This window comes from Perissodus microlepis, chromosome 3, assembly GCF_051167445.1.
Source record: "Perissodus microlepis isolate ML-2025 ecotype Zambia chromosome 3, ASM5116744v1, whole genome shotgun sequence".
Taxonomy (NCBI): domain Eukaryota; kingdom Metazoa; phylum Chordata; class Actinopteri; order Cichliformes; family Cichlidae; genus Perissodus; species Perissodus microlepis.
The window spans coordinates 4866496-4891276 of record NC_140463.1 but is presented as its reverse complement, the minus strand read 5'-3'; the positions used below and the strand labels follow the sequence as shown (position 1 = coordinate 4891276).

The 24781-nt window shown below is 44.7% G+C and overlaps 1 protein-coding gene across 1 annotated transcript in view; it reads left to right on the top strand.

The window, feature by feature from the left end:
* The window catches only part of LOC146389527 (uncharacterized), a 43992-nt gene that overhangs the window by 6000 nt on the left and 13211 nt on the right, over positions 1 to 24781 (top strand). The window contains exons 2-6 of the mRNA XM_084910695.1: positions 4801 to 5145; positions 17140 to 17475; positions 17559 to 17657; positions 18876 to 19190; positions 20998 to 21321. Coding sequence (XP_084766821.1) covers positions 4801 to 5145; positions 17140 to 17475; positions 17559 to 17657; positions 18876 to 19190; positions 20998 to 21321 — 1419 coding nt within the window. The remainder of the gene's footprint in view (positions 1 to 4800; positions 5146 to 17139; positions 17476 to 17558; positions 17658 to 18875; positions 19191 to 20997; positions 21322 to 24781) is intronic.

The following is a 24781-nucleotide window of genomic DNA, read 5'->3' as shown; positions in this document are numbered from 1 at the left end:
AAGACATAACAGAACAACCAACTCGCTAACGAGGGAAGTTTTGGGTCAGAACCAGCTCTTGGAGCTCACGCTCCTCACCTGTCTCCAGCCCAAATCCTTCAAAGAGCAGCTTCCCTCGCAGCTATTTATTGACATGACAGTTACAATACACAATACAACACAAGCACCTTCCACCGTAAAACCCCCCAATGGTTCTAAGAAAAGGCACTGTGTGTGTGTATGTGTGTGCACGTGTGTGCGCGTGTGTATGTGTGTCTATGTGTGTGTCCATGTGTGTGTGTGTATAAGCACGTGTGCAAGAATGTGTGTGTGTGTGTGTGTCCTGGGGGTGCGTTTGTGTGTTTGTATGACTTCCTGCTCACCAAAAGGATCATAAAAGCAGGAAGCTTACAACAGAAGAAACAGACCTTCCAGATAGGATGTATCTGCAATAAAACCTCCCCCAGCACAGAGTGGCTGGAGAGGTGGTCAAAGACAAAGGAATGTCTTGATCCTATAGATTGAACTCAGACTTACAAATTTAAGAAACACAATGACACATTCAACAATTTGACTTAACATCCCCCCCTTTTTGTCATTGTATACTTAAATTTCAACTTATGCACCCTTGTTTTTGACAGTGTCAGTGTAGATTTCATTCATACACAGCTCCTCACGTCTTTTAACTCCTATTGCAGCAAAAGTTCACATTTAATTCATGTAAGCAGTTAACCTGCTTCTCATTGATCTCATACACAGTAAACTACAACTTGCAAGTAAACAAATGAATGTCAACAGTCAAACAAAAAGAATCAACATTCCCAAAAATCATATGTCACTACAATCCAAATGTATACAGACATAGGCATTCAAACATATCAGTTGGTTTTATTGCTTCCATGTGACTTTTAGCTAACTTCAAAGCTGTAGCCTGGTCAACACCCTTTTTATGACTCCTATCAACCCCTCAAATCTTCTCACTGTAGGCATCCTGTGGGGGTTAGAGTCAACTGGTGAATCATCTGCATTTACAACTCTCCTCCTGTCCTGTTGTCCCTGCAGAAAAAGATTTTTAAAAGGAAATTGGATCAAGTTGTTTATGATCTTCTCCCCCCCTTTTTTTGAGTCATGTCCACCCATGGCTCAAAACTTCAACCAGCTTAGAGAAGTGTTCATGATGTAAATGTAGACAAAAGGCTCGTCTGTTTACATCTCTCCCTCGCAGAGGGGCTTCTCTGCAGTGCATCAAATCTGTGACTCATAAGTGTAATAAAGTATTCAGCATCACAGAGACAAGTATCATTGCAGGTTTATTCTAAACTCATTAAACTCCTACTTTTTCCCATAATTTGCTCCAAATCATTGAACATCTCAATGTCATTCCACATTGTAATCAGTGACTTCCCTTAAGTTTGTCACTCACCATGAGTCCAATAGTGGTCAGATAATGAGCTCCATATTAACTATTCTGTAACCACTGCACATCTGTTCGATTGTCACTTGTCTGTCTGTGCTGAATCCTTTACAAGCACTCTTAAAGAAAACAAACATTAGCCAAACACACAGATCATCCTGGTGGGCAGGCGTCGGCCATCCAGATTCCAGAGGTGCTGTAAAAGGTCATAAAGTTAACACTCTGCTGTAAAAAGAAGCAACACTGGTTTCAAACACAGTATGTGTCACACTGTGTTCATTTCTTCCCTGTAATTTCAACATTTTCTCAACAACACAGTGTAATTTCATCATCAACATATAGCCTGTAACCACAGTTTTCTTCACACAAAATCTCAGTAATCCTGTGGTAGAAAAACATCATTAAGTTGTGTCCTGCTGTAAATCACATGATCAAATCACATGATTAACCCTCTGCTGTAGAAAAGAAATGTAAATGTTAGCGCTGCGCAGGTGTAAGCAACACAAGGTAGTGAATAACACACCCATGGTAAATTCACAGACACAGAAAAATTAAAACTAAAAAGGTTAAATTTGCAGAGTTCACATAGTCATGTGACCCAGGTTTCCTCCTCTGGTCTCCTTCTGCTCCTGCAACAGAGACACACACAGAGATACATCCACACCTTTGTCAGGTGGGGGTTAACTTTACATAATGGTGTTAAGTCAGTCAGTCTTGTCAGCTTTAACCAGTCAGTCAGTTCCCCATTTTTTTTATTTTCACTCATTCATTCACTCAGTGATTCTTTCTTTTGCTGATAGCGGAAATTATTGTCGCATTTCGTTTCCACACTCAGCAAAACCCGACAACATTTCAAAAAGAAAAAGAATTTAGACTGGATTACCTCGCTGAATCTTTTTGGACAGGGACTCGCTTTCTAATTGTCCCAGATAAGTGACTTTCTCCAGAGCCCATTTTAATTCTAGAGAAACTCACTTTGCAACTGTTCGCAACAACATGTTGTGTAGTTCTTCCTATTCAACGTTCAGATCTGCTTAGATGACAGAAAAATTATTAAACAAAACTTTTAGTGCACTGTGGAAGTAACAAAAGGAAAGGAAAGAAAGGAAAGGAAAGAAAGGAAAGGCCTTGTTAAATCATGACATGTGTTCTTCAATTCAGGGGGGTAAATCATACCAAACCTAATTGGCAGGCTCAACTTAGTAACAAAAGCGAAATCATCAGCCAGTTTAATGTCAAACATTCATCCAATCACACACAACACACAGCATAACCCTGTTGTCTCAGCACATAATAAGTTTCTTCTCATGTAACCAAATGTGTGCCATGTTAAAACTTCTTCACACACCAGAAACTCACAATCAGCTCACTCATGCAAAACCCCTCATCAGCATTCTGTTTTATCCTCTATGATACAAACATCTGCCTTACTAATAATATTCAGTCAACTAGTCTATGTATCACTTTCATCTTACTAGTGACTTGGACAAGATGACAAACAGAATCTCATGCTTAAGATGCTGTCTGGTCTTCATGAGTATCACTTATTGTGTATATGCATGTAGGGTTAGTATAGTTAATGCATTTTCTGTATGTTTTTGTGTTCCTCTCTCATCACATTTTCATTATTCTCATCACTGCGTAAAACAACACACATCTCTCTCTGTTTTTTTTTTTAACCCTCCTTTCTTCAAAACAGAAAGTAGCATTACAGTTGTTTCAGGCTGAGAAACACCAAACACTCTTCATGTTATCAGTCATATTTCATCCACACAACAATTTTTTTCTTTTGTCCACTGGGCAGGTGACCTGCAGAATCATGTCTGCCCCAGCTGGATACCTTTTCACACACACCGTGACGTCAGACACATTCACACTCACTTCTGCTTCGCGCACAATTTCACGTCATTCTTCAACAATCTACACACCACATGCTGCCCAATAAATACTTTGCAGTGTATTTCATCCTCTTTCAAGGCAGACTTACACAGTTTATTCTCCATTACAAAACAACAATCAGCCACACTCACGCCGACCACGTCTGGCCCGCACACACACAAAATAGGCACATACAAGAGCTCTGACCTCCTTTCGGTGGAGAAACCAACACTCAACGTCAGCGGCGGTGAAAAACGTTTTTACCCCTGGAGAAATCTGCATAAACCTCCTCAGGTGGAGAAACTGGCTTAACCCTCCTTAAATAAATTAAAAAATTTTTTTAAAAAAAACCCAAAAAAACCCCCACAAAGTTAAGCACCAGGTCTTTCGTCAGGCGTCCCAGACGCTGGCTGCTAGCAGACTGCGGCGGCGTCATCTCCCTCTCCTCGGTGGACGCAATGTGTTGGGTTCTGGCTCGGAAGGACTAAATAAATGTTGGGTCTGTGTTTCCACAAGCCCCGCTAGTTTAGAGACTTATTCATCATGAAGAAAACAAGACATAACAGAACAACCAACTCGCTAACGAGGGAAGTTTTGGGTCAGAACCAGCTCTCGAAGCTCACGCTCCTCACCTGTCTCCAGCCCAAATCCTTCAAAGAGCAGCTTCCCTCGCAGCTATTTATTGACATGACAGTTACAATACACAATACAACACAAGCACCTTCCACCGTAAAACCCCCCAATGGTTCTAAGAAAAGGCACTGTGTGTGTGTATGTGTGTGCACGTGTGTGCGCGTGTGTATGTGTGTCTATGTGTCTATGTGTGTGTCCATGTGTGTGTGTGTATAAGCACGTGTGCAAGAATGTGTGTGTGTGTGTGTGTCCTGGGGGTGCGTTTGTGTGTTTGTATGACTTCCTGCTCACCAAAAGGATCATAAAAGCAGGAAGCTTACAACAGAAGAAACAGACCTTCCAGATAGGATGTATCTGCAATAAAACCTCCCCCAGCACAGAGTGGCTGGAGAGGTGGTCAAAGACAAAGGAATGTCTTGATCCTATAGATTGAACTCAGACTTACAAATTTAAGAAACACAATGACACATTCAACAATTTGACTTAACAGTTCTGTTTGACTGTATTTAAGAGGACTGTCCCATTAATCTTTAGAGACTGCGTACCAGCTGAAGGCCCTCTCTCTCTCATGCATGGGAATAAAAGGTGTTGCCCATGGCTCATCATGTCGGCAGACTTTCTTAATAATAACATGTTATTATAATAACATGTTCTTTCCTCCAGGAGAGAAAGAGAGTATCTATGAAGCTGATCCTCAGTCATGTGGAGGCCCAGTACATTACTGAGACACGTCATGTTGTCTTTTACTCTAATTTGTTAGTTTGTACTTTCTCTTTTTGAATGGCTTACATTAGCTGCCCAGGTTACAGTTTTTTTTCTTGTACATGCAGGTAAACATGGACTCAGAGATATATTGAGAATATAATTTATTTGTGCTTTTGTTTGTGTGTCCTCAGTTTCCCAGCATGCCCTGGCTGTGGTGGTGGAGGTGTATGAAGGAGAAAGATCTGTCCTGCTGCCCTGTCAGTTCTCTATTTTTATTCCTGAGGACCCCACAGTGATGTGGACTCGCTCTGATCTCGATCCCAAATCTGTTCACCTACAACGAGATGAAGATGATCTTAGAGGACAAAATCAGCGTTACAGCGGGCGCACATCAATGAATCTTGATGCTCTGAACTCTGGAAACTTCAGCCTCACTCTGAGAACACCAACAAAGACTGACAGCAGCAACTACACCTGCTCCATCAGTGATGGACGAGAAGAACTGAGACTCACAGATATACAGCTGCAGGTCAAAGGTCAGCAATAAACCTCAACATCTGCTGTAGGCAAAGGTCAGAGGTCAAACTGAGGAGAATGTTTCCTTAATTGTTGTAACTTACCTGAAGAAACAAGCAGCAACATGTAGCTCAGCACTAACCTCAGTGGAAACAGCAGAACAGAGATGTTTATGCTTATAACAGTACATGTCATGAACACTCTCCTTATACAACCTTACATCATTTGTGCTCACCTGCAAATACAGAAATACAAGCAATTTAGTTCAGTGTGGCTGCACCATGCAGGCTGTCCCTTTTGGAGGTAATAAACTGTCTTAAAAACAATGGCCCAATGAAAGGATATAAATTGAATCTAAGTAAAACTGAAGACCTTCCCAATAGTTATAGTCCATCTGAAAAGCTTAAACAAGCACACATATTGAAATGGAGCACAGATTCAATTAAATACCTGGGGGTAACACTTACTAAAGATGCAAAAAGACTATTTGACCGTTTATATCAAAGAGTCAAAGAGAATCTGACAAAATGGAATTGTATCCCATGTCTGAGCAGAAGCACTGGAATAGAAACCATCAAAATTAATGTTTTACAAAGATTTTTATATCTGTTTCAGACCCTCCCACTCCAGCAATCAGCAATGATTAGGGCAGTGTTGCACTGGTGTGATCCATCATATGTAACAATGTGGAAGGTAATTGAATGCAAAACAATCACCATATGCATATACAGGCAGTCCTGGCAGATAAAAATCTTCAGGACTTCATTGTTAAAATAAAACAATCCTTGGGCAAAAGCCACACTAGGGGTTTGGAAAAGGGTGATAAAAGAAAATAAGCTGGAGAAGCATATAAAATATTGAAATGGTGTGCATATGATTAGAAATGTACCCAAATCAAATAGACTCTAGTTTTAAAAACTAGAGAGAAAAAGGAATCACATCGATATGTGGCATTATAAAGGAAGATGAAATTAGGAGTTTTCAAACTCTAAAGCAAACATTTCATTTAGAAAATCAAGACCACTATAGATATCTTCAGTTAGGAAATGTTTATACTTAAAACTAGAGATGGCACGATACCACTTTTTTATGTCCGATACCGATACCGATATCATAAATTTGGATATCGGCCGATACCGATATGAATCTGCTATAGTGTGTTTTTTAATTAAAACTGTTTTTTTAATATCTTGCTGCTTTTTGTATAAGTTCAAATTCAAGTTTAAAAAAAACAAAACAAACACTAAAGCTATTCTGTTATACCTGTATGTAAAAAATACACTGCACCCAAAATATTTCATAGTTCAGCAACACTGATCAACCTAATAAACTTAAACCTACTCCATCCTCCCTATTCTGGTATTTTAAAGAGTAAGCAACCTAATTAATAGGGTTGCAAGCTCCCAGCTAAAAAAATAAATAAATAGGGAGCCACCCCCCACCTCATGATGCTTAATCGACGTAATCAGCTTTAATTTGATGCAGTGTGAAAAAAAAATGCACAGAAATCAATTATTTTTCAAGAATAATTAAATAGATTCAACATCTTTCTTCTGCAGAATTGCAGACTGCACAGATGGTACCTTCCCAAAGGAAAAAGTACTATAGCTTACTAGGGTATATTAGACTTATTAGTTATTATATACAGTAATGGACTTCTATACTTTTTACATCAGATTAAAACTTTGGGTGTAAGATTCAGATAATTAATTATTAAAAACTAGACATTTTTGTACCCCCCTTTTCCCTGTTCATGCCCTATCGGCCCCCCTGGCTAAACTTTGCTAGATCCACCCCTGCACAGTTACCAGCCGCCAGCTAAGTAGAAAAAGATCCTGGTGTAGAAAGTAATATTAAATAAATTCTAACAACAGATTATCAAGCTTAAACGTGCTGCTGTTGTTCAGCCGCTGGTTTCCTCTTTCTGGCGCGAAGTGGGCGATAAACAAACAAGAGAGATGGACTCGAGACAGAAAAGCCGATCAGCTGATCATTGATCAGTTTCACGATTGAAGTAGCAGCAGGAGAGAGGGAGAGAGAGGCAGTCGCTCCATATATCGGTTGTTAAGCTTAACGCGGGAATGCTTTACAAACATTCAGAGATGAACTTACACACTTGCTTTACTTCTCTCTGGGATAACTTTCTCGGAGATGAAATGCCGGATTGGTAGCAAGGCTCCAAATGCTGAACCAGACAACAGGTCTCGCACGCCACAGCCGCTCTATCAGGTGAGCACACTGCTCCGACGCGCTACGGTTATGAGCCGAGTTATGCCATGTCGCAAGTTTTGTGAGGTGCTTTTTTGATATTTAATGGATCGGATTACATTTTTTATTTCTCTCAGATATCCGATCCAGTAATTTAGGTCAGTATCGGACCGATACCGATACTTAATATCGGATCGGTCCATCTCTACTCAAAACATTAAAAACCAAATAACCACTGCAACGAGGCCATTTATCCAAACTCTTTATAAATGCTTATATGCAGTGTTGGTCAAGTTACTTGAAAAAAGTAATCAGTAACTAATTACTGATTACTTCCCCCCAAAAGTAATCCCGTTACTTTACCGATTACTTATTTTCAAAAGTAATTAATTACTTAGTTACTTAGTTACTTTTTAAAAACACGATTTACAACCTGAATAGGTGATAAAGCGATAGATCTTTAAGCCCAATTCTACTTTTTCTGCATAATCCATCATACAAAATGTAATCAAATGGAAAAGTCTCTTTTTAAAACTTGTTTTATTAGTTTAAATCTTTTAACTTTATGCATCAAGCAAAGATTTAATTATATGCAACATTCTCTGACTGGAAGAAATTAGTTTAACATTTAAACCTATTTTCTGCACATTCCAGCACATAAAATAAAATATTTTTTTGTGTTTACACTCAGTCTTTTGAAATAAATGCAAGTAAAACACAGCAGAAAATAAATAAACTCAAAGACTCAGCGGTCCTGTTGCTCTATTTTCACCTGTATAGCAGGCGGATGTTTGCCCTGGTGCAGGTGTGCCGCAGCGGTCAGTGGAAGAATCCGTGAGTTTCTCTGTGAATTTCCCATTCCCGTGGCAGCGTACTGTCGGTACTTGCTTGGAAGCTAAGGGGTTTTTTAGCTGTAAAAAGAAGTTTTCTTCCCACACAGTAAACAGCGGACGCTAATGTTTTTGTCACTCTTTACGGAATCAAACTCAAAGTAAGGTCAATACTTCCACGCTTTAAACGCTGCATGCTCATACTCTCTCCCGCACTCGATATATGATCCATTGTTGATCTTCACACAGCTGTTGTCACGAACGTCGCACTCGCTTATGTCATTGTCATGAGACACTCGCAAAAAAATCACGGTTTTAGTAACGTAGTAACGCAGTAACGCAGCGTGCTTACGGGAAAGTAACAGTAATCTAATTACAATTTTTGCAATAGTAATCCCTTACTTTACTCGTTACTTGAAAAAAGTAATTGGATTACAGTAACGCGTTACTGCCCATCTCTGCTTATAAGTCAGAAATTAAGAAAGGTGTAATCTCACAAATATACAAAAGTCTTCATGATCTCAGCAATCATTCAACGAAGTACATAAAAGACAGACAGGAGGAAGAGGGAGGTCTGGTGATTACAGAAGAAGAATGGCAAAACATTTGCTCTTTTCATTGGAAAAGCACAAAATCACATGTATGGAAGGAGTTCTGCTGGGAACCTTTTGCCCGTTTCCTTTTTTTGTCACCTCACCTCTAAAGTCGCACTATGATGATGGAGGCTCTGAATGTTGGAGGAACTGTGGCTGTGACACAGCATAGCACTACCATATATTTTGGGATTGCAAGAATATTATGAACTACTGGAGAGAAGTTCATAAAGTGATGCAAAACATCTTTAACACATATTTACCCTTTGATTTCAAATCCATATTTTTAGGATACATACCCTCAGAATAAAGGGTATAGATGAATACTTTCTTGGTGTGCTGGTGGCTGCAAGTAAAAAGGCACTGACCAAAAGATGGCTTACACAGGATCCACCAAAATTATAGAGCTGGATTGATGCAATTTTAGAGATTTATAAGATGGAAAAGATTACTTTTTTTTTTTTTTTTTTTTTAAAGTAAATTTAGAGTATGAGAAATGATAAAACAGGGATGAAAATGTTTGGGGTTTTTTTTACTCTGTGAAGTAAAATTTACTAATGCTACTTATGTCACCATCTGCTACTGAATGTGTTGGTTTTCGATTGTCCTCTTTCTGGATGTATATTGTTACAAATTACATCTATCTGTACATATGTTTTTGTTTTTCTTTCTCTCACACCTGCATGAAGGAAAAGTACCTGAAGTGATAGCAGACAGCTAGACTACTATGGTCCTCTGCACTTATATGTCAGGGCTAATGAACGGTATGGACTCAGGCGCGGAGCTCTGGGTTGAAGCAGACAGTGCGTTTATTTACAGTGCTTGAAATATAGTCTTTAAACAGCGAGATATCCAACAATGTCCTTTCTCTCAATTCCCAAAAGTGGTGAAGGTGAGTTTCCCCGTGAGGTCGGTGTGCACTCCTTCCGTGTGAATTCCTTCTCCCGAAAACACCAGTGAATCCTTTCCTCCACTCCTCCGTCCCGTACTTCTCCACCTGAGAGACGAGCAAACACCACAGCGGATAAGAAGGCTTGCCTTGCTATGCGGGTTACAAGATCACGAGCACACTTAGCTACCGAGCTCTGAGTACAATCCAGCGTCGACTGCCGTCTGGATACACCGTTAAATACCTCCGTTTAGTGAAGAATGATTAGCGGCAGCTGGAGCTGAAGATTACACTTCCGGGTCAGAGGTCGGCCTTTCTTACTCTCTCGGAGACGCCGCTCCTAGGCATAGCCCGACCCGCAGAATAGGGAGGGAGAGAGAAAGAGAGGAAGGCGCACACACATCACAAATAAACAAGCAGGTCGTCCGGGGAGGACCGTCAGTACCCCCCCTCTAATGGGAGCCTCCGGGCGACCTACGAAACTTATCTGGGTGCCGGCGGCGGAATTCCCTCACCATACCATGATCAAGGATCGCAGACCGTGGCACCCAGGAATGCTCTTCCGGACCGTACCCCTCCCAATCCACCAGAAACTGAAAACCCCTACCGCGGCGCCTGGCATCCATTATGCGAGTAATGTCATATGCCGGGGCGCCAGCGATAATCCGGGCGGGTGGCGGGGGCCCAGGAGGCGGGCACAACGGGCTGGTCCGGACCGGCCTAAGTTTAGAAACATGAAACACATTGTGTACCTTCATGTTGCGCGGGAGAGCCAACCGGACCGTAACTGGGTTCAGGACAGCTTGCACTGAAAACGGTCCCAGAAACCGGGGACTCAGCTTCTTGGACTCGGTCCGCAGGGGAATATTCCTAGAGGAAAGCCATACCTGCTGGCCCACCCGATAGGCCGGTGTAGGAACGCGACGACGGTCAGCGAGCTCCTTATTACGTCCGCACGTCCGCAGAAGAGCCGCCTTGGTAGCCCTCCAGATCCGTCGACAGCGCCTCATGTGTTGTTGGACGGAAGGTACGGCCACTTCGCCCTCCGTGATGGAGAGAAGCGGAGGTTGATACCCCAGAGAAGCTTCGAAAGGCGAGAACCCCGTAGCAGCCGACGTGCTGGTGTTATGAGCATATTCAGCCCATGCCAACTGTTCACTCCAGGAGGACTGGTTGGAGGAGACGACACAGCGCAACATGGCCTCCAGCTCCTGGTTAGCACGCTCCGCCTGTCCATTGGTCTGCGGATGAAAACCAGAAGACAGACTGACCTGGGCCCCCAGCTCTGCACAAAACTGCTTCCACACCCGAGCGGTGAACTGGGGCCCACGGTCTGAGACAATGTCCTGCGGAATGCCGTGAAGGCGAAAAACGTGCTGGGTTAGGAGCTGGGCGGTTTCCAGTGCGGTGGGGAGTTTGGCAAGGGCAACAAAATGGGCAGCCTTAGAGAAGCGGTCAATGATTGTGAGTATTACGGTGTTACCAGAGGATGGAGGAAGGCCGGTGATGAAGTCCAGAGCGATGTGCGACCATGGCCGGCCGGGGACGGGCAGCGGTCTGAGGAGTCCAGATGGAGGAGAGTTCGACGACTTATTTCGAGCGCACACCGGGCATGCCGCCACATATTCTCGGACGTCCTGAGAAAGAGATGGCCACCAGAACAACCGTCGTAAAAACGTGATAGTGCGGTTCTTACCCGGATGGCAGGCAAATCTCGCGGCGTGGCCCCAATGGATAACTTTACTCCTGGCCGCCGAGGGAACATACAGTCTGCCATCCGGACCAGTTCCGGGGTCGGGTTCCTGTCGCTGAGCATCCCGGATCACCTTTTCGATCTCCCAGGTAAGAACCCCCACAATGCAGGTGGCGGGCAGAACGGGCCTCTCTTTCTCCTCCGGGTCGACAACAGGTGCGAACTGGCGTGACAAAGCGTCCGGTTTCGTGTTCCTGGACCCGGGTCTGTACGTAATGGTCAGGTTGAATTGAGTGAAAAACAATGCCCACCTGGCTTGCCGGCCGTTCAGACGCTTTGCCGCTTGGAGGTAGGCGAGATTCTTGTGGTCGGTCCAAACTACTACTGGATGCTCGCTCCCCTCCAGCCAATGCCGCCATTCCTCCAGCGCCAGCTTGATGGCCAGCAGTTCCCGGTCGCCCACGTCGTAGTTCCTCTCAGCCTGGGTGAGACGACGGGAGAAAAAAGGCACAGGGGTGTAATTTACCTTCTAAGCGCTGTGAGAGGATGGCCCCAACCCCTGAATCCGAAGCATCCACTTCCACCACGAACGGCAAGGTGAGATCAGCTTGGGCGAGTATGGGAGCCGACGCGAGCAGGTGTTTGAGACGGTCGAAGGCCTGTTGAGCTGCTGGAGACCACAGAAAAAACTGTTTGGGTGAGGTGAGTTGAGTGAGAGGCAAGGCTACCTTACTGAAGTTCCGGATGAATCGCCGGTAAAAGTTGGCGAAACCAAGGAAACTCTGCAACTTCTTCCGGGTCGTGGGCACCGGCCACTCCAGAACGGCTTTGATTTTTGCGGGATCTGCTCGCAATCTGCCCTGTTCAACGATAAAGCCCAGGAAAGAGACAGTGGAAACGTGGAACTCACACTTCTCTGTTTTGCAAAACAGGCGATTCTCCAGCAGACGGCGCAACACCAGCCTCACATGCTTGACATGCTCTGTTTGGGTTCTGGAGAAAATCAAGATGTCATCAAGATAAACAAACACAAAGTGGTTAAGAAAATCTCGCAGAACATCATTCACCAATGCCTGGAACACAGCGGGGGCGTTGGTAAGCCCAAATGGCATTACCAGATATTCAAAGTGGCCCAGGTGGGTGTTGAAAGCCGTCTTCCACTCGTCCCCCTCACGGATACGAACCAGATGATAGGCATTGCGGAGGTCGAGTTTGGTGAAAACGGTGGCTCCCTGGAGGAGCTCAAAAGCTGATGCCAAAAGAGGAAGAGGGTACTTATTTTTGACTGTGATTTTATTCAGTCCCCGGAAATCTATGCAGGGGCGTAGGGTCTTGTCTTTCTTTCCGACAAAGAAAAACCCAGCGCCCAGAGGGGAAGTGGATGGGCGAATGATGCCAGCAGCCAAGGAGTCTGTTATGTAGCGCTCCATAGACTCACGCTCGGGCTTAGAGATGTTATAGAGGCGGCTTGAGGGCAAGGGTGCACCAGGAAGCAAGTCTATCCCGCAGTCATACGGGCGATGGGGCGGCAGCGATTGGGCCCTGTCCTTGCTAAACACCTGACTCAGGTCGTGGTAATCCGCAGGCACAGAAGACAAATCGGGTGGAGCGGGCAGCCCAGCTGGGTCAGTTGTCATGCAGGCAGGCACTGCAGAGCGTAAACACTGCCCGTGGCAATACGTGCTCCACTCAGTGATACACCCCCTAGCCCAGTCTATCTGTGGGTTATGCTGCTGAAGCCAGGGAAAACCCAAAACTAAGGGGGTGTGGGACGCCTTGAGGAGGAACAGGCGAATCCTCTCTGTATGATTGCCGGACAGTGTGAGAGTAATTTCTTGGGTGCGGTGAGAGACAGAAGCTAGTGTACTGCCGTTAAGCGCCGAAACCTCGAGAGTTTCAGGGAGAGGAACGACTGGCAAACCCATCTTGAAGGCCAGAGCCTCATCCACAAAACTTTGCTCGGCCCCAGAGTCAATTAGAACGTTACATGGGTGAATACAGGAAAGAAACTGTAACTTCGCGGGACAGCTGAGGTGGAGAACCGAACTCGCAGGTGCACCCGTCAGTATCCCCACCTTTACTGATGGGCAGACTCTTTTGACCGAGAGGGGCAGGCGTCCGCGAAATGCCCCTTCTTCCCGCACTCAAAGCACTCACCCACCAGTCGTCTTCCTCTCCGGGTGAATCTAGTCCGCCCCAGTTGCATGGGTTGCTCCTCATTAGCCGGAGAGTCAGGTTCCTCCTCCCTCCGTTCCAGCGAGGGGAGTCCTGTTGGAACTCCCACGCCCCCTGCTGACCGCCGCCCATCTCCAGATCGCCTGCCAAACTCTCGCATATGGTCATCCAGACTGATACACAGGTTCACCAAGACACTCAATGATTTAGGTAGCTCTTTGGTAGCCAACTCACGTTTGATGTTCTCATTTAGGCTGTTTAAGAAAGCCCCTCGGAGTGCCTTCTCCTCCCAGCCGGCTTCTTCGGACAGGATCCAAAAATCCATGGAGAAGTCAGCCATGCTCTGCCGGCCCTGTCTCAATGTAAACAAACGATGAGCAGCACTGTCTGGGTTAGACCCCTTATCAAACACACATCGAAATTTGCTTAAGAAGTTACTGTATGAGATAGAGGGCTGAGCGCTCAGCACCGCTTGAGCCCACTGCAGAGCCCGTCCAGTCATTAGCTCGACCATAAAGGTGATTTTGGCAATGTCAGAGGCATACGCTTGAGTCTGCTGCCTAAACACCAAGGAGCATTGAGTCAAAAACCCCCGACATTTATCCAGGTCCCCGCCGAATTTCTCAGGCACCGGTAATGTGTGTTCACGTCGTGGCGGGGGTGGAGATGGCGGAAGGGGAGACGCGGCTGCTTCGTCTAGCAAGGCTACAGGTGGTTGTGGTTGTGCAGGGCCCCCCTGTGGCTGAGTGGGTGCCCTGGGGGTAGCGAGCAACATACCTTTTAGCTCCGATACCAACTGTAGTAACGCGGACTGCTCCTCGGCAACGTGCTGCAGCATTTTCTCATGTCGCTCCAATCGTTCAGCCTGGAGCGCGATCTCGCGCTGGAGGGGGGTAGAGTCCGCTGAGTCCATTGCTGGCTGGATTGTTCTGTCAGGGCTAATGAACGGTATGGACTCAGGCGCGGAGCTCTGGGTTGAAGCAGACCGTGCGTTTATTTACAGTGCTTGAAATATAGTCTTTAAACAGCGAGATATCCAACAATGTCCTTTCTCTCAATTCCCAAAAGTGGTGAAGGTGAGTTTCCCCGTGAGGTCGGTGTGCACTCCTTCCGTATGAATTCCTTCTCCCGAAAACACCAGTGAATCCTTTCCTCCACTCCTCCGTCCCGTACTTCTCCACCTGAGAGACGAGCAAACAAAACAGTGGATAAGAAGGCTTGCCTTGCTATGCGGGTTACAAGATCACGAGCACACTTAGCTACCGAGCTCTGAGTACAATCCAGCGTCGACTGCCGTCTGGATACACCGTTAAATACCTCCGTTTAGTGAAGAATGATTAGCGGCAGCTGGAGCTGAAGATTACACTTCCGGGTCAGAGGTCGGCCTTTCTTACTCTCTCGGAGACGCCGCTCCTAGGCATAGCCCGACCCGCAGAATAGGGAGGGAGAGAGAAAGAGAGGAAGGCGCACACACATCACAAATAAACAAGCAGGTCGTCCGGGGAGGACCGTCCGACCGTGACATTATATGAGTCTTAAAACTAATAGATAGCTGTCAACGTACATTTTATTTTATGCGCAACTTCAATGAACTCTTAAATTTAAAAAAAATAAAAAAATCAGGGTAGCCCAGGAGTGGTGGACACATCGAGTGATCTGTAAGCTGGAATAGCACTGCCTGGTGTTAATCTGTCCATTTGATTGAATTTTTTGAAGGGAGTTGGTCTGATTCTTGTGTTTCCCCTTGTGCCTGTGTACACTTGATGCTTTTTCCCTAATAACTTGAGTCTTTGAGAAGGGAGCAGATTGTAAAGTGGCCTGGCTGTGCGTGAGAAGTTTGGAATACAGTGGTTCCCTCGTTTATTGCGTGAATTCCGTTCTAAAAATAGAATAGGTGAAATCCACAAAGTAGCCAACTTTATTTTTTAAAATTATTATAGATGTTTTAAGGCTGCAAAACCCCTCATTACACACTTTTCTCAGACAGACATGAACATTGTCTCTCTTGTTTAAACACTCTCAAAGTTCAAACCTCCATAGAAAAACAAGTCCAGTATTATAGAATGAAACCAAAGATCAAACCCTGTTTTCAGGTCCAGAACATGGGAATAGAGCAGCTGCGAGAGAATTCAACATTAATGAATCAATGGTACGGAAGTGGAGGAAGCAAGAAGAATAAGTTGAGTAAAGATTGAGTTATCTAACTGTTTTGTTTCACTTAATGCGGCTTATGGTCCAAAAAAACTTCTACCTTCCTTTAGAAGTCCAAGTTTTTGTGCAATGGTTTCTTCCTCTGGTTTTGGGTGCTACCACAGGTGCCTTTGATGGTTCAGCGTTTCGTGGATACACACAATGCGCTGTAAAAAAAAAAAAAAAAAAAAAAAAAAAAGGAAGCATGCAAAACTGCACAAAAAAATCTGGGAAACAGCAAGGCTGTGAAAGGTGAACCGCGTTATAGCGAGGAACCACTGTATAGGGGTATGGGGCAGTACTGTGTCAGGAAACACAGCATTTGCCCCAGGTCTCCTACCATCTCAGTCTTGCAAGTTTTTAGTGCTTGTCCTGAAACAGCTCAGCTTCACACCATGTGATAGCAGCTCATGACCTCCCTCGTATTAGATAGTCCTCAAATATGCTGTGGACCAAATTGTCATCCAAACTTGGCTGAGATCTTTCATCTATCAAACCTGCAAGGAACTTGTGGTAGAGCATGACCGGTGGCGTGCTGAAAAGTGTGAATATGTGGTCGGGTCTGTGGTGCATCTTTTACAGTGGTGCCAAAACACAGGATTGGGGCATGGCGATGGCTGGATGTGCGGTCGACCCTTGGACCCACCTCATCACTTCCGCCACTGGGTACATGGACAGGCCCCTGAACCAACAGGGGGTGTAATTGTGTAACTGATCTGCCACTCTCCTCTAAGAAGCCCTGATAATATGCCTTGCCCTGGTCCAACCCTGAGAACCATTTGTTCCTGCTCAGGCTGTTCCACATGTCTTGCACATGAGGAATGGGATGACAGTCAATAAAATATATTTACAGTTGCTAACTGAAGTTTTACATCTGATATTCAAAAAAGTTCTGGGACAACTTCTCCTACTCCCAAGGTGCATGGAAAAGGACAAAGATCCGGTGACGTGAAGACTTCAGTGACACTTGAAGCACTAGGGAACAACTTTTTTGACCAATAAGTTTTGGCTTGTGGCCTTCATCAGGTTCATTACAAAACACCAAACAGTTGGTTTAAAAAAAATAGTATACTACAGAAAGAAATCCAACTGAGCCAATCACACATTCACTCATAAGCAAGCTGACCAAGCTGATCAGCTTTTAAGGAGGTACTGGCTGACTGGTTTAACCAGAGCTCACATAGGCTTTGGGTGGAACACTAGTGCCAGCAATAACACAAAACTGCCAAAGTCTTTTTTTTAAATAGAAGTATGTCAGAATTCTTCTTTTTATACTAACAAGATATTTTAATGACTTGACTCCAAAAATGTTAATTGTGATGTATCAGTATTTTTCACTTCAGCTCAGGATTGTAGATACTTAGCTGTGTTTCAGTTACCATTAGTATTACTGCTGCTGCTTTTACAGTTGATATTGTGGGTTATTGCTCTTTCAGACCAACAGGTGGAGGTGGAGGTGGAGGAAGGCTCAGAGTCTGTCATCCTGCCCTGCAAAACAACACCTGACCTGCCTGAGGACACCACAGTGGAGTGGACTCACTCTGACCAAGAACTTGTGATGGTCCATGTGTTTTCAAACAGAAGTGACCACTTTAGGAACCAGGACAACCTTTACTGTGGTCGCACAAAGATGAACAAAGACCTGCTGAGAACTGGAGACCTCAGTCTGACCCTGAAATACCCCAAAGAGAGAGACAGTGGAGGATACATCTGCACTGTCTACAGGGACAAAGACATCCTGAGACAGAAAGTAGTGCTGCACCATATCAGAAGTCAGTGCTGTAGACTTAGGACGGGGTTCAGAGATCATGTTGTTTTTTATTCTTTATACCTTTTACACTGTGTTTCTCCACAGAACGGTTTCCACCCTGGGCCACAGCTCTCCTGGTTCTCCTGGTTCTCCTTGTGGTTTCTGGAGGTCTTTTATTTCATTTCCGGCACTATTTCATGTCAGGTGAGTGTCTCCTACTACACTACCCATAATGCCGATGGTTAGCAGGTGTCCTCTGGTGGCTCCTTGACTGTGGCTCATACAAACTTGTTCCAGAAGCTGAAAGAGTTGAGAGTTACAAACAGCTGATACAGAGAGCTGAAGAGAAACTTCCAGGTTTGTTCCAGAAGTCAGAAAACCTCCTTCAGACTCAGTCATTGATCAGTGAAACAGCTCCACAACATGACTTTACTAAACAGTGTGTGTGCTTCACTGCATTGATCTGACACAGAAGCTGCATGCGTACAAGCCAATTTGTAGACTCCTCCAAATCCGGCCCACAAATGTGTCCTCCTTTTTCCATTATTTGAAGGATGGGTCGGGTGTATCCTTCGTCGCCCACCATATCCCAGAATTCATAGCGCGGCTCAGCCAACTCCAGTTTCCAACAATTTTAATATTGCTCTCATTAATCTTTCTGGATTACAAAATAAACGTTTAACATATTTAGTAGCTGTGTAAACTTCAAACATATGATTGGTTTATCAAGATATTGCATATTTGCAAAAGTACTCCGACGTTTTTGGAGACGTCTGCTACCCACCCGCTCGATAGCTAGCCAGGGGGTTCAATGGTCACTGGAGCTGGCAAGAAAACTGGATTCCCGGCTTCATTGTTTTCAGACCCCCACGGTCTTTCGCTACTCAGGTTAAACACTATATATATGTCACTCAAAAAACTTAAAAAAGTCATTGTTTGGTTTTTTTTGTGTGTTTTATTTGTTTCAGAGTAAATTGGTTTGGGTGAGATCAAAGTTATTAGATTAGATTAGATTAAATAAAACATTATTAATCCATCGGGTTGGTTCCTCCGGGGTTTTCACACAGCTGCATAAATGTCAAACAGAAAACTTATTCAAACAGAAATGGATTTAAGGCAGTGTCCTGTTATATTTTAGATAGCAAGGAGTAGACAGCTGAGTTTATTCAACTCCTCCGAGATAGCGATGATGCAAATCTGAAGGCTAGACTGTCTCATTTCACAGCCTCACACTTCCGGTATCTTTGAAGGACCTGGCCCACCTAGACCGCGAAGGCTGGGTCCTCCAAAGGATGCGACCTAGGTTTGGGGACTCAGCTACAATCTGAATCTGACTGAGACTAGAAGACAAAGGAGGGGACAGGGAGGTCATGTCACCATCACAGCAGCTGCTGATGTCATTGGGTTTTGTTGTCCTCACAGTTTACCAGGTGGAGGTGGATTTATGCGCAGAGTCTGTCCAGCTGCCCTGCAAAACCATGCTTCACCTGCCTAAAGATGCTAAAGTGGAGTGGAAGGACAAATATGACAGGAAGGTCCACGTATATCAGAGCGGTTCGGACCATCCTGGACAACAGGACGAGGTTTACAGAGATCGAACACAGATGAACACGCTGAAAATGGGAGACCTCAGCCTGACTCTGAAATACGGCAGAGACACAGACATCTATACCTGCACTGTCTACAATAAGGATGGAATCATCCTCATGAGGAAACAAGTGCTGCTCAAAGTCAGAGGTCAGTGTTGTAAATATGGGTCAGGTTAATCCATTTATTTAATTTATTGATTCTACAGCAAATGGTTCTGGCTGTTATAGTTTTGTTGTTATTTTTTTCACCCAAATGTAAAATCATATGCAGATGAACCATAGAACCAAAGTTTTTGGGTGAAACTTCATCTGAAAGGTAACATCTTCTAGTTTCTGAACATGTGTTTGTTTAGCATGTAGCTAAAACAAATGTGGATGTTGTGGGGCTGACTTCATTGACATGCCGCTACAACATAGCGTGGAGATCTGAGGCAGTGCTTTTGGACTGAGAGAGTGGGGTGGTGGTCCCTATCTTTAAAGAGGGGGACTGGGGGGTGTGCTCCAAATACAATGGCATCACACTCCTCGGCCTCCTTAGGAAGGTCCTGGTCGTGGAACACTTGACCATCTTTTCATCCTCTCAAGGATACTTGAGGGTGCATTGGAGTTTGGCCAACCAGTTAACATGTGTTTTGTGGACTTGGAGAAGGAATCACATCCCTTGGAGTATTCTGTGGGAGGTGCTCTGGGAGGATGTGGCGTTTGTTCTGTTATTTCAGGCCATTCAATCTCTGTATATGTATTGCAGCAGCTTGGTGTGCAAAGCCGGCAATAAGTCGAGCTCATTGTCGGGGATCCTGGTCACAATGTTTATGGATAAAATTTCTAGCCGTGGCGGAAGGTTTCAGTATCTTGTCTTCACTTTTCACAGATGAAGTGAATCCGTTGGCTTCATAAGGTGGCCTCCAGCTAACACTGGAGCTGTTTGCAGCTGAGTGTGAAGTGGTGGGAATGAGAATCAGTGCTGCAAAAAGGCCATGCTTCTCAGCTGGAAAAGAGTGGAGAGCCCATTCTTGTCAGCAATGAGTTACTACCCCAAGTGGCCGAGCTTAAGTATCTTGGGATCTTTTTCCGAATTGAGGGGGGAAGGGAGCGGGAAATTGACAGATGGATTGGTACTGCAGCTGCAGTGATGCAGATGCTTTACTGGTCTGTGAAAAAAGAGCTGAGTATAAAAGCGAAGCTCCTGATTTACCAGAAGTATCTACATCCCTACCCTCACCTACGGTCACGAAAGAACAAGATCGAGGAGGAAGTGGCTGGGGAAAGGGAGGTCTGGGCAGAAGAAAATGGATGGATGGATATACTTTTTCAAATTCCTATGTTTGTGAGCTCATTAACAGCTGTTTATTTAGAGATACGTGGTCCTCACAGGACAGCCAAGACAAACATATGATTTTATAGAATATGATGCATTACTGCAGATTCAACACAATAGAAAGGATTTGAAATGAGCTCAGCCTTAAACATGTGCAGCAGTAATATTGATCCATAGACACTGATGGGAACATTTTTCTGCACAATAAGTACTTTGACTTTTCATACTTTATGTACAATTTGCCAGTACTGCAGTTTTGTGTGTAGTGAGGTGTTTTCATGGTGTTTTCTTGGTGCTTTTACTAAAGGAAGGCTTCTATCAAATTCTTCCAAATGTTGTCAAACTGAGCTGTGTGATGAAGTGAGTGTGACAGAAACACTCAGACTGTGTTTCTCTGCTTCATCAAGTCAAATCTGGTCCTCAGAGACTGAATAAAGTCCTGTCCCACTAACAGCAGCTCCAACAGTCTGTTCACTGCTTTCTTCCTGTCAGTCTTCGTCTTTCTGCTGCGTCTCCTCTTCACACTGACCACTTTCTATCTAACAGTGAGCTCCCAGTGAAGCAGCAGCATTCAGCCTGTTAGAGTCAACACAAATGTCTCCATCCAAGCTCATGTTGTTCTTTGTTGTCCTCTCAGTCCCCCAGGTGGAGGTGGATTCAGGGGTGGAGTCTGTCCAGCTGCCCTTCAACACCACACTTCACCTGCCTGAAGACGCTAAAGTGGAGTGGATGGACAACAACAGCAAGGTCCACGTGTATGAGAACGGCTCTGACCAGCCTGAAGAACAGGACCAGGTTTACAGAGACCGAACGAAGATGAATGAAGACCTGCTGAAAACTGGAGACCTCAGTCTGACCCTGAAACACCCCACAGATGGAGACAACTCCACCTACACCTGCACCGTCTACAGCAGGGAGGGAAACGTCCTGCTGAAGAAACAAGTGGAGCTGAAAGTCAGAGGTCAGTGCTGTAGATACAGGTCAAAGGTCAGAGGTCATGCAGGAGTTTATTCTCTAAAAGCTTTTAGTTTGAATTTATTTTCTGGTCATTTAAATAACATAAATTGAACACAGATATCATTATTATTTTCATTATATTCTCCTAGATAGATCTCATGGACCAAAGGCTCTCTGTGTCATCTTGGCTCCAGCTGAACTAAAATGAGAGTGAATTTGGGCTTTTAGGGAGGGGTGAAAGCAGAGCGCTGTAAAGGAAAGGCTGTGATTGGTTCAAACAGCCAGAAGATCAGAACATATGAAAAACTTAATGAGCCCAGTGCTCTGACAGGTGATGCTAGGTTACTAACAGTTAGCATCATTAGCAGTCTGAATGTTAACCTTAGCTAACGAAGAGCTTCACCTAGTGTTAGCTAAGTCAAGTTTAAGACAACAGAGTTGTGTGTGGATTGTGAAAACTCAGAATTACACACATATTTTGGCACTAATTTCTCTCCATACTTTCTCCAAGCCAGTGGAGGTCCTTAGTGAGTTAGAAAGGTAGAGCTTATTAATCAGCAGCAGTTTGGAGGAGATATATCAGCATAAAGCATGAGCATTTAGTAGAGCACTTATGGCCTGTATTTGTATAGCGCTTTAATAGTCCCTAAGGACCCCAAAGCACTTTACATATCCAGTCATCCATCCATTCACACACACATTCACACACTGGTGATGGCAGCTACATTGTAGCCACAGCCACCCTGGGGCGCACTGACAGAGGCGAGGCTGCCGGACACTGGCGCCACCGGGCCCTCTGACCACCACCAGTAGGCAACGGGTGAAGTTTCTTGCCCAAGGACACAACGACCGAGACTGTCCAAGCCAAGGTTCGAACCAGCAACCTTCCGATTACAAGGCGAACTCCCAACTCTTGAGCCACGATCGCCCCATAGAGAAGTTATTTTTATACTAGAAATGCAACAATTAGAAATAAGACTCTACAGCAAGTAAAAATAATCGGCCAGTCACTGATGATTAGTGATGGGATTTCCAGCTCTTTTTAGAGAGCCGGCTCTTTCGGCTCGGCTCACTAAAAAGAGCCGGCTCTTTCGGCTCCCAACCGGATCTTCAGGTTATTTTGTTGCTTTAATTAATTAATTATCAACAACAATATAAAATTATGCACAAAAGGAATTAGTAATGTAAAAAAACGTGGTTTTCTTTATGTATGTTTATATATAAATATTTATGGGGGCCCCTAGAGACGAAACACGTACAAACTCCAAAACACATTTCTAGCGTTAACTGAACTTCCAAAACAGAGCTACCTAGATCACTTAAATTACACAATTGAATTGAATTCATATGTCTATTGTTTTTAATACACAAACACTCATATATATATATTCAAATAATTTAAAAAAAAACCCTTCATTTACCTGTTACTACCACACACCCAATCCGGTTGTTGGTACTTCCTGGCTTGTGTAGCCACTAGGTAACAAAAGCTCAACACGGCCCCTAGCATCCTGGAGCACTTCCGTTGTGTTTTGGAGTTTGTACATGCTTTGTCTCTAGGGGCCACTGTAAATATACTTTTATTTATTCACTCCACATAAAATGTAATAAATAAATTACAAAATACAGAAACCAACTATTTACATTTCATACATTTCAACTTTTAACTACTTAAATTTTCAGGTTTTTCCTTTTAAACAAATTTAAAGTGAAACAACACAAAACACTGCAAACCACAACACAATAAAATATAAATTAAAATATGGAAAAAAAAGGGGAAAAAAAGGGAAAAAAAGAACGCCCAGATCTTTAATTAAGGCAAAGGTTGGCATTTAGAAATATTAATATCACACTCAACTGACTGCGTTTTATCTTCCCATTGCACTGATGGGTGGACAGTTCTTAGGTGCCTGTGCATGTTGTTTGTGGAGCCGGCTCTATATGATATCCTTTTCTTCTAGACTCTACACTCTGCCTTTGTTTTGTCAATAAGATTGAAATGGCTCCAGACTTTGCTTCTTTTCTTGGTGTCACTCATTTTCTTTACTGTACCTTTCCAATGTGACGGTGTTGTCTCTTGTTGTTGCTCCTGGCTCTCTTTCTTTCCCTCTCCCTCCTGCTCTTGTTGTGTGCTACTGCTGTTGCGAGTGTAACTACCGCCCTGCCCCCTCAGCTCAGGGCTGAGCAGAGGGGGGAGGGACGCAAACGCAAGGCTCTGTTTCCCGTCTCTGCTCAGCACAAACACAAGGGTGACTTGCAGCGTGAAGCGAAAAAAAGTGAAAGAGAGGGCAGGAGAAAGAAAAAAAAAAACCCACGGCTCCCAATAAGGAGCCAGCTCGCATCGTTCACTTCAAAGATCCGTCTCTAAGAGCCATTTCGTTCGCGACCGACCCACCACTACTGACGATACTAAAAAATATCAAAGTACTGAGCTGATACTACAGTAATCTTTGTACTGCCAAGTACTGCCATCAACCGGAGTGGGCAATCCACCCTTTTCCTGCTTAGACCATGGCCTCAAAGTTGGACGTGCTAATTCTCATTTACACTGCTTTATACTTGGCTGCGAACCGCTGCAGTGTGAGTTGGAGGCCATCAACTGAGCCAACAATATCATGCAGAGATGAGACCAGTGTCTGAAATGTAACATTCCAGCCTCCCCTTTAGTATGCTTGCTGGGCAACTTGGATGAGGTCACTGCAGAAATAAACACAGCCCACGTTGTTTTTACGGCCCTATGCATTGCCAAGAAAATGGTCCTCATTAACTGGAAAAATAAAAATAATCTTAATTCTAACCAATATAAAAACCATCTAATAGATCACATTAGTCTTGATACAACCTCTGCCATCACATTTGATCAATCCCTTTGGGCTCCTTTGATCGGCTTCATCACCTAGTGGGGGTGGGGGGTCATGGTTTGGTCCTGCCTTCGCTATTGTGGTTGATGTGGGGGTAGGGACGGCCTTAGGCCGTCTGGGGAGTCCCTAGGGACGTTTCCCTGGAGGGCCTAACCTGGGGGCTGTGGCCATGACCTGGTTAGAAGCTCTGGGGCTCTTGGATGGTGTTTTCCTTGTGGCTGCGTACAGCGGAGATGGGGGAGGGTCTGTGCTGGCGGACGTTGGTTACTGGCCTGGTAGCCTGGCTGCCCCTGGGAGGGTCCGGGACGGGCGTGGAGGCTTGGGGGTCTGGGGGTGCTCCGCCCCCCGGTCTGGGGTGCTGGCCGGGCCTTGGGGGCTTGGGTCCTGGCTGTTGTGTCGCCGGAGCAGTGGGCGGGTGGGTGCAGGGGGGCTCAGCCCCAGTGCAGGGGACCTCTGGTGCATCGGCCCAACTAGGGGGCTCTCTAACTGGTGGGGAGGTTGTTACATCTTTGCAGGTGGTCTCCTCACTACAGGAGCTCACTCTGCAGGTGGGGGGAGAGATATAGGAGAGGGGGAGAATGAACTCAACCTGGGTGTCTATTG